General features: G+C 47.2%; 1 protein-coding gene across 1 annotated transcript; it reads right to left on the bottom strand.

Moving 5' to 3' along the window:
- Positions 1-2,781: 2,781 nt before the first annotated feature.
- Positions 2,782-6,551, bottom strand: LOC136549935 (heat shock protein 81-1-like). Its single transcript, XM_066541368.1, has 3 exons — positions 6,341-6,551; positions 5,542-5,964; positions 2,782-4,529 (listed from the first exon to the last, which is right to left on the bottom strand). Exons 1-3 carry the CDS (start codon positions 6,464-6,466, stop codon positions 2,979-2,981), a joined length of 2,100 nt encoding a protein of 699 aa, XP_066397465.1. The 5' UTR covers positions 6,467-6,551; the 3' UTR covers positions 2,782-2,978.
- Between the last annotated feature and the right edge of the window lie 8,392 nt (positions 6,552-14,943).

Raw genomic sequence — 14,943 nt, 5'->3', positions numbered from 1 at the left:
CTGTGAATCATTTCTGCTCAGTCCTGAAATTTGAAATTTTCTAGAACTTTGATAATCCCTCAGTCACTTCAAAATGAGCTCGTTGTTTCATCTTGCATTTGTCCAATAAGGCACCTGTCGGGTACCATAAAAAGGGATCCCCTAAGTAAGAACCGAAAAAATCGCTTAGACCTTGTAAATATCGAAGCCAAGAGACAACCACCGGCGAACCCCCACCTTATCCGAGGCCCGGCTGGACCACCTGGCCCACCTCAAACAATATCCGGGCTCATCCGAAGCGGGCTCGGCCTAAAATGAAACCATAAGGCCTCGGACGGGGTACCGATTCTTCGACTCGCCCGAGGCCCCGCGCCACAAGGCCTCGGACGAGGTACCGGTTCTCCGCCTCGCCCGAGGCCCCGCGCCACAAGGCCTCGGACGAGGTACCGGTTCTCCGCCTCGCCCGAGGCCCCGCGCCACAAGGCCTCGGACGAGGTACCGATTCTCCGATTCGCCCGAGGCCCCGCGCCACAAGGCCTCGGACGAGGTACCGATTCTCTGATTCGCCCGAGGCCCCGCGCCACGAGGCCTCGAACGAGGACGTCACATCCAACCAACGCGTCCAACCACTCCCGCGACGTCAGCCGAATGGCGGCACGATACAGCGGAGTGGCCGACGAGACGGGAATCACATCGACGCTATGCCGTTCGGGACAGGACGGGGCAGGGGTTACCGGCCGCTGTGCTCAGCACTGTGCCCACGGCTGACACCCATGCTGCCTAACCCCTGCTCCAAAGACAGCGCGGCATGGAAAGTCAAGTCCAGGTCCCTATAGCCTTGGAATCAGCGTACAAGACCAACTGCTCTCTCCAAGCCTCGGCTATCCACTTCCGGGCTCCTGTAGCCTCGGGACTCGCGCCCGCCGAGCCCCCCCCCCCCCCCACAATGGTTTAGCCTCTGCACCGACTGGGCCTCGGCTCTCCACGTTGTCAGCACTCTAGGATCGGCACATCGTCCGCAGTACGCGCCATGCCCTGCGTCAACCCGCAGGAGCTCCCACGTCGCACAGGATCAGGCGTGACCGGCGCGTCGCTCCAGTGCATCGAGGACAAGGCCGCTCCATCGACCATGCCGCCACAGTGACGAGCTACAGGGCTCGGACATACCGCCTCTGCTCACAAAACGCCACGTAACAAATCCATGTACCGCCCTTGTGCCTCCCTTCAACTATAAAAGTGAGTGACCAGGGCCACTTCTAGGCAGGAGACTCACACGTGCAAGCAACGCACAACGCTCTGTAACACACACGCTTTCTCACTGCAAGAGATCAACATCTCAAACAACCCACACCACTCTACGCGGAGACCTGGGACTAGCTCCCTCTCTCGCTCAGCTTGTAAACCCCTACTACAAGCACCTCGGTGCAAGAAATAAGATCGCTCTCTCAGACTTGACGTAGGGCACCTATTGCCTGAACCAGTATAAACCTTGTGTCTCTTTGCATCACCATCCGGGATTAGGGGCACGCAGTACACTTTCACTAGTCGGTTGAGGACCCGCCAGACCCAAAACACCGACAGCACCAACCAGGAATGTCCGTTGTTAAGGATGAAACCAGGAACAGGAAGATCCCGTACCGACCGACATCGTATACCGCAAATACCGACCGTATACCGTAATTACAGAAAATTTCGAAAACGGGAAAATTATTCAGGAAAATGGGCGGAACCGGGATCGGAATCGGGCGAGCTATTTTCCCGACCGAATCCACGGTTATCGGATTTTAACGGGGAAAATCCCGACGGTATTCCCGTGTTTGCAGGCGCCCAGCCCAACAGCCCGCTAGTCCGCAACTCGGCCCAAGGATGAGTCGCTTCCTGTCCACTAGCCTGGCTTCATTTATAACTTACCTCCGTACCAGTGCTGATTCAAAGGGCGAGGTGGGACTAATGCTTGCTGAGTGCGGGAGTGCGGTGTGCAGTGTGCTGCAGTGCCTCTGTGCACTGCTGCTGCTTGCGGCATGCCTGCCTTAGTGCGTTGTGCATGCGTGCCAGAAAAGAGGTAGGGACAAACGAGCTGATGCGCTGGTTTTAACTTTTTTTTTTCTTTTATTCCCCATCTATTGTTTTCCTTTGTAGATCTCTCGCCCTTTGTTCATTTTTCTTTTTCATTTTCCTTTTTTTGGTAGTTCTGTAGTTTTATTTGCATAAATATTCTGACGAGCTCACTAGTTGCTATTGTTTGCATAAGGATTATGCATGGTTGCTATTGTTGCATCGAGCTCACTATTTCAAGTGGTTACATATATCGATGTTCCCGTTTCGTGTTACCGCTTCCCGATCGTAATCGACACGTTCCTGTTCGAAATATTCCGTTCCCGATATACCGTAATACCGGATTCGTTTTCCCGTCCGGCCTTCCCGTTCCCAGCCAAAAAATACGGGAGCAGGAATGGTTAAGATATTTTCCCGACCGTTTTCATCCCTATCCGTAGTGATACATCTACTGTTGAATTGGTGTATCCACGTGATTAGGACAGATTATGTTTTCATCGTATGCTAAACTTATATGATGATTTTGTATGTCCTACTTGGTGAAACCAATGCTTGATTGCGTTCACAAACAGTATCAGGATATAGTAACTCTGTTTTGAACATGACGAGCCCTAACACATTTTGATGAGCATTTTTTATTAGTATACTAAAACAACGAGTCCAGTCGAAATAAATCGAGCATTTTTTACTAAAGAACACAAAGGCTACTCGAGCCACTAGTATATAGTAGTAAAAAAACGCAAGATAGAACGGCACGTACAACATGTACTATGCATTACGGATATAACGACAAAATGTTAAACCAGAGTACCATAACAGCTATACCAGACTCATCGCCTGGCCTGCAGGACAACAGATAACGTGCCAAAATCCTCGAAAGATTACCACAGGTCAGGCTCAAGATTATCACAGGTAACTAGGGATAAACGACAAGCATCCGAGGCTTAGTCGACCTCCTCCATCTTGCTTTCACCGGCGTCGTCCTCCAGCGGTGGCATCTCAGCTTCAGCCTCAGCAGACTCGTCCTCATCGATGCTTAGACCGAGCTTGAGCATGCGGTGGATCCGGGTGCCGAAGGTGTTGGGGTCATCCAGGCTGAAGCCAGAGGTCAGGAGAGCAGTCTCAAACAGCAGCATCACGAGATCCTTGACTGACTTGTCATTCTTGTCAGCCTCGGCACGCTTGCGGAGCTCATCCATGATTGGGTTCTCCGGGTTAATCTCCATAGTCTTTTTGCTCGACATGTAGCCAGCCATGCTCGAGTCCCTCAGGGCCTGTGCCTTCATGATCCTCTCCATGTTGGCAGTCCAGCCATACTCACCGGTGACAAGGCAGCACGGTGAGTCCACAACGCGGTCAGACACCACCACCTTCTCAACCTTGTCACCCAGAACCTCCTTGATGACCTTGCACAGGCCCTCAAACTTCTCCTTCAGCTCCTCCTTCCTCTTCTTCTCGTCCTCGGTCTCATCAAGCTTCAGACCCTCCTTTGTGGCAGAGACAAGCTTCTTTCCCTCAAACTCCTTGAGCTGACCAACAGCATACTCGTCAATAGTGTCAACCATGTACAGGACCTCATAGCCCCTCTTCTTCAGCTTCTCCAGGAAGGGGGAGTTCTCCACTGCCTTCTTGCTCTCGCCAGTGATATAGTAGATGTCGTTCTGTCCCTCCTTCATCCTGGTCACATAGTCCTTGAGGCTGGTCAGCTCATCACCGCTCTTGGTGGAGTGGTATCTCAGAAGCTCAGCAATCTTGCTCCTGTTCTGCGAGTCCTCATGGATGCCAAGCTTGAGGTTCTTGGAGAAAGCCTCATAAAACTTGTTGTAGTCCTCCTTGTTCTCCGCAATCTCAAAGAAGAGCTCAACACACTTCTTCACGAGGTTCTTCCGGATCACCTTCAGGATCTTGTTCTGCTGAAGAGTCTCACGAGAGATATTGAGGGGAAGGTCCTCAGAGTCAACAATACCCTTAACAAAGCTCAGCCACTCAGGGATCAGCTCCTCACAGTTGTCCATGATGAACACCCGGCGCACATAGAGCTTGATGTTGTTTTGCTTCTTTTTGGTGTCAAAGAGATCAAAGGGGGCCCTCTTAGGAACAAAGAGAACAGCCTTGAACTCCAGCTGACCCTCCACAGAGAAGTGCTTCACAGCCAGATGCTCCTCCCAGTCATTTGTCAAGCTCTTGTAGAAGGCTGCATATTCTTCCTTCGTGATCTCTTCTGGTTTCCTCATCCAGATGGGCTTCTGCTTGTTGATCAACGACCACTCATGAGAAACCTCCTTGATCTTCTTTTTCTTTTTTTCCTTCTCTTCCTTCTCCTCGTCAACATCCTCAACCTTGCCCTCCTCAGTGTCTTTCTTCTCTTCCTCATCTTCATCATCAGAAATTTCCTTCTCAGTAGTTTTCTCAGTCCACAGGGAGATGGGGTAACTGATGAACTCAGAGTGCTTCTTCACCAGATCCTTCAGGCGACGCTCCTCAAGGTATTCCAGCTGCAAGTGGGAAGTTCAAAGTTGAGTACAAGTAACACGAGCAGCTTTCACAGAAAAGCAATTCATTACAGAGAATAATAAACACATTTCTGAATAATCAATGACCCAATTAATGACAAGATCATGTAGTTTGTACAGTTGAACGGCTCTATAAATAATTAACCAATTTATTTTCTTTAAAGGACATTACAAAGAATATTTGGCATATATAATGGATACAGAAAAGCAAGCATATAAAAATTAACATACCCCAAAATCCCCCCCCCCCCCCCCCCCCACACACATTACTTTGCAACCAACTAGATTATGTATCACAGTTTTTAAACAAATATTAAACAAACTTGGATGCTGCATTCGGTATGCAGGTGCTAATTTTCAGGGAAACATCTCGCTGATAAGAAAGTTGGCTTATAATTAAGATCACAATTTGCAGAAGAGCGTGTTGAACTGTTTCCCTGATGTGTATATGATGGATATCAAGTAAGCTATAAGAATCAATACCCCAAATATTATACATAGGAATGCAAGTGTTCTACCCATGGCTTACTTCGGATCAGCTAACTAATGATAGTGGCATCCCATTTAAGTTCATCCCCCTCTCCCATAAATTAGTGAGGTGGAGATGGCATTTTTCATTTTAGCAAATTTTGGGTCAACTTAATGATCCAAAACAGCACAAGCCTATATTTCTCATAAACTTTACCATCTTAGGACTAATAGACAACATCAGGCATAACAGTAATCTATCGGGTCTAGAATCAAAAAGAACAATTCCTTAGGACTAATAGACAACATCAGGCATAACAGTAATCTATCTGGTCTAGTATCAAAAAGAACAATTCCTAGTAACCAGAAGCCCTGTAGTACTATCAGTATCAGTTGTACAGGATAGTTAAAGGACAGCTAGACAAAACGTAGGCATACTTGGATAATGCAACTAGAAGACGATTACATCATGCATTGCAACAGATAGCACAATAACGAGCTTTGATTGATCCAGCTTCCAGCATACCTGATCGTCCTTGAGGAACAGTGTGATCTTAGTACCCCTGCCAAGCTGCTCCCCGGACGTGTCACGAGTAACCGTGAACGACCCGCCTGCCTGGGATTCCCACACGTACTGCTCGTCATCGTTATGCTTGGTGGTCACGACGACTCTCTCGGCGACGAGGTAGGCAGAGTAGAAACCGACACCGAACTGGCCAATCATGGACACATCAGCGCCAGCAGTAAGGGCTTCCATGAACTCCTTGGTCCCAGACCTGGCGATGGTACCGAGGTTGTTGACGAGGTCGGACTTGGTCATGCCGATGCCGCTGTCGATGATGGAGAGGGTGTTCGAGGCCTTGTCTGGGACAATGTGGATGAACAGCTCAGGCTGCGCATCGAGCTTGCTCTTGTCAGTGAGGCTCTCGAACCTGATCTTGTCCAATGCCTGCAAAAGTCGCACAAAAAAAAACAGCACTAAAGTCAGAGCGCAAAATCAAACGTCAGAAACAGTATTAACCGCTTACAAAGCGCTGAGATGCACAGATTCGGATTGGCTGCCGAAAAGATTGCACATCTCGCAGTGTGTAATCACACCATAGCACAAGTCACCGCCCAAACAGTAACGCATCCAACCTATTACTAACGACTAACGCACTGACAGCCTGTTCGCTTGCTCGTAAACGATTGTAAATTTCCATCCGGAAACAGTGTTTTTCTCTCACACCAAACCAGCCAGCAGTAAATAATCCACGATACGATACGGCCTCCCGAACAGGCTGTGAGATGCATCCAGACTTCGACATGGAACGGGGCTGACTTACATCGGATGAGTTGGAGATGAGCTCGCGGAGGAAAATCTCCTTGTTGGAGTAGAAGGTGTTGATGATGAGGGAGAGCAGCTGGTTGATCTCAGCCTGAAAGGCAAAGGTCTCCGTCTCCGTCGCCATGGCGCCCTGATTCCTGAGCTCGGACTGAAGCTTGCAGGAGGCGGCTAGGGTTGCAGGGGTTTTCGGATCGAGAGGGAGGGTCAGCAAGGTTCGGGGTAGCGGAGTATTTATGTGGTGCCGCAGTTCTGGAATGTTCCACATGGGCCTAGAAGCCGGCGAGACTGGTGCATTGACTCGTTCGCTGCTGGTGGTGCCATTTGGGCCTCGCGGGCATGTGCTACGCGCATGTGGTCATCGGCCTTGCGTTCTTTCTGGCCCACCAAGTATGGTGGGTTTTCATTATTGCAAGTCTCTTTCTTTTAAAGGCCTCCTTAGTTGGCTTCCAATTTGACCCAACCAAAATCATGGCAAGCTCAAAACTTATACGCCATGTTCTGCAGCACTATTTTTCAGTGAACGGATACTGTTTTTCTCTCACAATAAATCAGCATAAGTGTAACGACCTGGAACCCGTTACAACCTAGGCGGTCATTTTTGGATGTCTAGAGGAATCAACTACTAGACCTCCTAGGGAAATTCATGTCGTGTTACTCAAGAGAAAACACGAGAATCCGTTAACACGCCCAGCATAGAGAAAGAGAACCTCTACTTGGACTGGTGTTTGTCTTATTGACATCATGTCGATGCGAGACCCACAGGATACCCCGTAGGGTAGAAAAAAGATCTAGTCCAACTAGGATTCTTCCCATATAATCGTAGTAGTAGAACTATTAGGTAATCCTACTAGGAAATCTCATTATAAACCGACTAGGACTCTGGCCTCCTGACTATATAAAGGAGGGCAGGGCTCCTGAGAGGGGGAGAACAATTGTACAACACAACACAACACATTACAATCAATCCAACGCAAAGGCTAACGCCGACTGGACGTAAGGTTATTACTCGATCTACGATCGAGGGCCTGAACCAGGATAAATCGACTGTCTCTTGCGTTAACCATCGAGTTCAGCATACGCCGAAGCCCGAACATACTGCCCCGGGTACCCCCGTGGCAGGCTATCGGTGGTGAAACATCGACAACTGACGCGCCAGGTAGGGGCTTTCGGCGACTTTGCTTCCGAGAGCTCGATGGACCTCGACAACATGATTTTCTCGACGGGATCAACTTTTATCTTTGGCTCATGGATCTGCGAGGCAGACAACAACGGCAAGCTTCAAAGCTATCTCCTCGAAGATTTAGATCGTCTAAAAGAAGTTCCTATTCCAACGACTACAACGGATCAGCTCACCAGAAGATTCGCGCAGCTCATAGTATCCAAATCAAATCGGATTTCATGACCACTCGTATCCGATTCGAATTCAAGCCCCAAAGCGAAGTTTTATCAGAGTATTTTCCAGAAACCAAGTTCTTTTTTGGCAAGATTCCGGAACACAACCCAAAACAACTCGGATTACCCCCAGAATTCTCTCAAGAAGTCGAGTTCTTCTCCATTTGGGCTCGACAACATGGCAAGATCCTATCAAGGACAGGTCGAAAGATTTTTCAATCCAAGATTCGGGATACCACTGACAGGAGCTCAGGAGGGCCTCGTGCTAACGATAACATCGTGGGACTGTATCATCCACTGGCCAGATTTTGTTCTTGAAGGTAGCGGAACCCAACTAGTCGGCACGACAACAACAGCTATTTTACCTTACCAAGAAGGAGACTCGATCTACGACACCGAGGCATCTACTAAAGTTATCAGTGACTCCGACAGTATGAAAACTAACGCCAATAACAGAACGACTCATGCGCAAGAAGTGTTCATGGTTCGACGACCGCGATCACCATTAAATCCCCCAGAAGCACCCGATGTTAGATCATCAGATGAATCAGAATCCAACATATCACCCTTTGCCCAGGGCTACGATGGAGAAACAGATAGTCAGAAACAAGCTAGAGAAAGAAAAAATAAGTTGAAATAAGGGCGCCAACACCGTGCTAGGCAGCGCAGGGAAGCTTGAACCAGATACGAGTCAGAATTGGCTGAGTACAACAGAAGAAAATCACAACGAGAAGTCGAAGGGAGACGTACGGTGAATACGCCTTACGATAAGATTCGAGAAGCATTAGAAGAACTCGGAGCAACTTCGCATCCTGGTGAGAAGTATGAACAGCTCCAGGACTTGCTCCGATCGACAATCCCGAGAACACATGAAGAGAAAGCTCGATCAAGACTACCCGCCAGATCAACAACCCACCGGCAAGAAGATCAAAATCAAAGGAAATCCGCCTTCGAAAGACTTGGGCCGGGTGGAAGCCATGACGGAGGAAGTAGGAAGGAACATAATCAAGGCCACCGATTTGAACAACTAAGGAAGACTAGGAGCAGGGTTCCTACCCAGACAACCTCGCAAAATTGTTCCCATCAGAACGACAGTTGGCCAGAGGAAGGCGCCGAATCCGAATTCAAAGAAACCAAGGCTCACGACAGGTTCCCCTGTTTCGCGAACAGGCTCGCATTGGTGTGATTACCTCACAAATTCAAACCATCTAATCACTCCAAGTATGATGGCAAGACCGAACCAAAGCAATGGCTCAGAATATATTCACAATCGATTGAACTAGCCGGAGGAGACGACGATATCAAAGCCCTCTTCTTCCCCATGGCACTAGAGGCCATGCCCCTCCAATGGTTCGATAAACTAAATCCAGGATCTATCAGAAATTGGGAGGATTTGCAGAGAGCTTTTTGTGAGAATTTCGCAGGAATCATTACACACCCAATCACTCATGCAGAACTAAAAGGACTCAAGCAAAAGGGAGGTGAAAGTCTCAGAAACTATTATCGACGATTCGGCGAACTACGAGCTCAAGTGCATGACATAACCGAACGAGAAGTAATTGAAGCTTTTTCTCACGGAATCATGGCCAGATGGCAATTTCAAGACTTCTGCAAAGAAAATCTGAGAAACAATGAAGAATTCAGACGTATAGTAGAAAAGATGATTACTGCAGAAGAAAAAACACGAGAGAGGTTCCCGGACAGAAGCAACCAAGACAACCCGGACAGGCAAAATCAACAAAATAGCAGACATCAAGAAAGAAAACGTAGACCAGACAATACTGTGGCAATGGCCGACAAATCAAAGAAATTTCCCAAATCAAGAAGATATGATGACATTGAAAACATACGTTGCCCATTGCACCCTGGTGGGAGGCACACTATCGGAAATTGCTACACTTTCAATGATCGATACACAAGAAAAGATAGTAAGGAAAACACTAAAGAGGACAATCAGAAGAAAGAAGAAGACAACCACGAGGACAAAGGATTCCAAAAACCTAGGGGAACGGTAGCAGTGATTTTCTCAGGGGCTCCGGATTGTAGAAGCAAACATCAAGAAAAACTAGCACTGCGGACCATTATGACAGCAGAACCGGCTACACCAAGATACCTCAATTGGTCACAGTATCCTATCCAATTTACCAGAGAAGACCAATGGACTAGCATGGGAAACGCAGGCCATTATCCATTGGTTCTGGATCCGACTATTGCTGGTATGACCGTCACCAAAGTACTAATCGATGGAGGAGCTGGGCTTAACATCATCTTTTCAGAAACTCTAAGGAAAATGGGGCTACAACTCGCCGGGATGATTACGCCAACAAGCACGCCTTTTTATGGAATAGTACCCAGCAAAGCAGCCATGCCACTCAGACAAATTACTTTACCTGTTACCTTTGGAACTCCTTCAAACTACCGAACAGAGTTTATCAAATTTGAAGTCGCCGATTTCGATTCATCATATCACGCAATCCTCGAACGTCCAGCACTAGCCAAATTCATGGCAATACCACATTACCCGTACTTACTACTTAAGATGCCAGGACCCAACGGTATCCTTTCCCTTCGAAGCAATTTAAAGCGCGCTTTTGACTGCGACGTTCAGGCGATCCAGATCGCAGCTAAAGCGCAAGCCGACAATGGAAGAAAAGAAATAGCCGCAATCGCTGCAGAAACAAGCCAAGAAGAATTAGAAATACCGGCTAAAAAGCCCAGCATCATCGCACCGCCAAAAGAAGCCGATGTCAAGCAAATCGACTTAGGCACAGGCGACACCTCCAAGACAGCAACTATCAGTGCTCACCTCTCGGCAAAATAGGAACTCGCGCTCACCAACTTTCTTCGGGACAACAAAGATATCTTCGCTTGGAAGCCAGCCGACATGCCAGGAGTCCCAAGGGAGTTGGCTGAGCACAGAATCGATGTTAACAAAAGCTCCAAACCTGTAAAACAACGGCTACGACGATTCTCACCCGACAAGAAGGCAGCAGTTAAAAAGGAAATAACAAAACTAATGGCAGCCGGATTCATCAAAGAGATCCTACATCCAGATTGGCTAGCAAACCCGGTCCTTGTACAAAAGAAAAACACGGACGAGTGGCGTATGTGCGTCGATTACACAGATCTCAACAAACATTGCCCAAAAGATCCGTTCGGGCTACCACGCATTGACCAGATAGTTGACTCGACAGTAGGATCTGTGTTATTATCTTTTCTCGATTGCTATTCAGGATATCACCAGATCGCACTAGAAGAAGAAGACCAGAGCAAGACATCTTTCATCACCCCGTTTGGTGCCTACTGCTACAAGACCATGTCGTTTGGACTAAAGAACGTTGGTGCCACGTACCAAAGAGCTATCCAGACTTGCCTCGGGAATCAAATCGGTGAAAATGTGGAGGCATACGTGGACGATGTGGTGGTAAAAACAAAGAACCCAGACACTCTAATTGAAGATTTAAAGCAAACCTTCGAAAACTTGAAGAAATGGAGATGGAAATTGAACCCAAATAAATGTGTATTTGGAGTTCCCTCAGGACAACTACTCAGATTTTTGATCAGTCAGCGCGGAATCGAAGACAGCACCAAGCAAATTTGAGCTATAATAGAAATGGGCCCACCTAGAAGTGTCAAAGATGTTCAGAAACTAACAGGATGCATGGCGGCCCTCAACCGTTTCATATCAAGACTCGGCGAAAAAGGGTTACCTTTCTTTAAACTACTAAAGAAAACAGACAAGTTCGAGTGGACAATGGAGGCCGACGAAGCTTTCAAAAAACTTAAAGAATACCTCACTTCATCACCTATCCTGACACCTCCAAAGAAAGATGAAGATATGATGCTATATATCGCGGCAACTCCTACCGTAATCAGCACAGCAATAGTCATAGAAAGAGAAGAACAAGGGCACGTGTATAAAGTGCAGCGTCTAGTATACTACATCAGCGAAGTACTGTCAGAATCCAAAACCCGGTACCCGCATGTACAAAAACTACTCTACGCCCTACTCATTACCTCACGGAAACTTCGCCACTATTTCGAAAGCCACAAGATTACTGTAGTGATAGATTTTCCACTCGGAGACATCCTACACAATAAAGACGCCACAGGGCGCATATCCAAATGGGCAGTTGAAATTGGAGCTCTTGACATCAATTTCACCCCACGGAAAGCAATCAAATCTCAAGCCCTCGCCGATTTCGTGGCCGAATGGACAGAGATTCAACAGCTCTTATCAGATACAATCCTCGACCACTGGAAGATGTACTTTGACGGATCACTCAAACTAGGCGGGGCCGGTGCAGGCGTTCTCCTCATTTCTCCAGAAGGAAAACAACTCAAGTACGTCCTTCAGATATTATGGCAAGCTACAAATAACGAAGCAGAATATGAAGCCCTCATCCACGGGCTACGAGTCGCGATTACCCTCGGAATAAAAAGACTACTCGTATACGGCGATTCAGCAGTGGTCATCAACCAAGTCAACAAAGATTGGGACTGCACCAAAGAAAACATGGGTGCTTATTGTGCTGAAATACGGAAACTTGAAAAACACTTCCAAGGATTAGAAATTTTACACGTCCTACGCGATTCCAACATTGCAGCAGATGTCCTTGCCAAGCTCGGATCAGACAGAGCAAAGGTTCCACCCGGCGTATTCATAGAAGAGCTATCAGTTCCCTCTATCAAACAACCCGGTGAAACAACACATGAAATTCAGGCTAAAGGCGTTCAGATCTTGATAATCAACACTTCATGGACCCAAGTTTTCATTGACTATATCAAAGAAAACAAATTACCAGCAGATAAGGTACAATCCACCCAAGTTGCTCGCAGAAGCAAAAACTACGTTCTAGTAGGAGATAAACTTTACAGAAGAGCAGCATCATCAGGAGTACTCCTAAAATGTGTCTCATTTGAAGAAGGTAAAGAGATCCTAGACAAAATACACTCAGGTTGCTGCGGAAATCATGCCGCTTCAAGAACACTAGTTGGCAAAGCATTTTGCACCGGATTCTACTGGCCAACCGCTTTGAAAGACGCAGAAGAGCTTGTCAGAAAATGCAAAAGTTGCCAAATGTTTGCAAGACAAGCCCATGTACCAGCTCACAATCTTATCTGCATCCCACCCGCTTGGCCTTTTTCCTGCTGGGGGCTAGATCAAGTAGGACCCCTGAAAAAAGCAAAAGGCGGCTTCGAGTACATCTTTGTAGCAATCGACAAGTTCACCAAGTGGATCGAATACAAACCACTCGCGAAATACAGCGCAACCAAAGCAGTCGAGTTCATCCAAGACATTACGCACCGCTTCGGCATGCCTAATCGAATCATCACAGATCTAGGCTCCCCCTTCACAGCTACAGAATTCAAGAGCTGGGCACAAGACTGTGGTTTCAGTATAGACTATGCGTCTGTTGCACATCCAGAGGCCAACGGACAAGTAGAAAGGGCTAATGGACTCATACTAGCTGGATTAAAGCCAAGATTATACGAAGAACTAGTGGACTATGGGTCCAAATGGATTGAAGAATTACCAAAAGTAGTATGGGGACTACGAACTCAAATAAGCAGAGCAACAGGCTACTCACCTTTCTTCCTAGTTTATGGGTCAGAGGCTGTACTACCTGCCGACTTGATCTGGACATCCCCAAAGATAGAGCAATACGATGAAGGAGAAGCGGAACACACAAGAAGATTAGAACTCGACAGCTCAGAAGAAATCAGAATAAACGCTACCCTCCAATCAGCCAGATACCTACAAGGTTTAAGACGGCATTACAACAAGAGCACCCAACCTCGATCACTACAAGTCGGAGACTTAGTACTAAGAAGGATACAAAAGACTGATGGACGACATAAGCTACTCAGTCCATGGGAAGGCCCGTTCATTGTCACAAAAGTCACCGGACCAGGCACATACAAGTTAATGACCGAAGATGGAAAAGAAGTCAGCAATACATGGCACATCAGCCAGCTAAGAAGATTCTACGTGTAAAAACAACTCAAGAAGAAATAGATATGCAAGCCACAAGGGACCTACTTTTACAATCAACGAAAGACAATACTCTTCAACAACATATGTATTAGTTTATACTCATGATCAATAAAAGATGATATTCATCCACAGCATGTCTTGTCATGACTTCCAACGAGTTGTTTTTACGAAACAAAAAGCAAAATGGCTGAAAACATGCCTGAGCATTCCAGCCGAGGGCAAAATAGCTGAAAAAACGCTTGAGCCCGCCGATGAGGGTAGCTAAAAGCTAACACCCGAAACAAAAGGCAAAATGGCTGAAAACATGCCTGAGCATTCCGGCCGAGAGCAAAATAGCTGAAAAAATGCTTGAGCCCGCCGATGAGGGTAGCTAAAAGCTAACACCCGAAACAAAAAGCAAAATGACTGAAAACATGCCTGAGCATTCCGGTCGAGAGCAAAATAGCTGAAAAAAACGCTTGAGCCCGCCGATGAGGGTAGCTAAAAGCTAACACCCGAAACAAAAAGCAAAATGGCTGAAAACATGCCTGAGCATTCCGGCCGAGAGCAAAATAGCTGAAAAAACGCTTGAGCCCGCCGATGAGGGTAGCTAAAAGCTAACACCCGAAACAAAAAGCAAAATGGCTGAAAACATGCCTGAGCATTCCGGCCGAGAGCAAAATAGCTGAAAAAACGCTTGAGCCCACCGATGAGGGTAGCTAAAAGCTAACATCCGAAACAAAAAGCAAAATGGCTAAAAACAGCCTGAGCATTCCGGCCGAGAGCAAAATAGCTAAAAAAACGCTTGAGCCCGCCGATGAGGGTAGCTAAAAGCTAACACCCGAAACAAAAAGTAAAATGGCTAAAAACATGCCTGAGCATCCCGGCCAAGAGCAAAATAGCTGAAAAAACGCTTGAACTCGCCAATGAGGGTAGCTAAAAGCTAACAAAAAGCAAATTGGCTAAGTCGACCGAAATTTCAACTTCAAAAGACCCTCCAGCACTTCGTTCCGAAAAGCAAGAGGCTCGGGGGCTACATCCAGATAGGAACACTTTTTCCTTAGGAAAGCACAAGCGCCACTCAAGAAAGCACTCGGATGCCGAGTCATAGCACGGACAAAGCACTCGACGGATCACAAAGGAAAGAAGAAAAGAAAAGTACTCGACAAATCGAGGGGCCTCGTCAGAATAATGCACAGAGTTGTCTTACGGAGCAGAGACGGGAACAAGAC

This window comes from Miscanthus floridulus, chromosome 4, assembly GCF_019320115.1.
Source record: "Miscanthus floridulus cultivar M001 chromosome 4, ASM1932011v1, whole genome shotgun sequence".
NCBI classification, from domain to species: domain Eukaryota; kingdom Viridiplantae; phylum Streptophyta; class Magnoliopsida; order Poales; family Poaceae; genus Miscanthus; species Miscanthus floridulus.
This window is presented reverse-complemented; position numbering and strand designations above follow the sequence as displayed.

Excerpts from the sequence above, each read along its gene's own strand:
- LOC136549935 (XM_066541368.1), bottom strand. The coding sequence starts at position 6,466 with ATGGCGACGGAGACGGAGACCTTTGCCTTTCAGGCTGAGATCAACCAG. Across the intron at positions 5,965-6,340 it reads TCATCTCCAACTCATCCGAT|GCATTGGACAAGATCAGGTT; the intron begins GTAAGTCAGCCC and ends CGACTTTTGCAG. Across the intron at positions 4,530-5,541 it reads TGTTCCTCAAGGACGATCAG|CTGGAATACCTTGAGGAGCG; the intron begins GTATGCTGGAAG and ends TCCCACTTGCAG.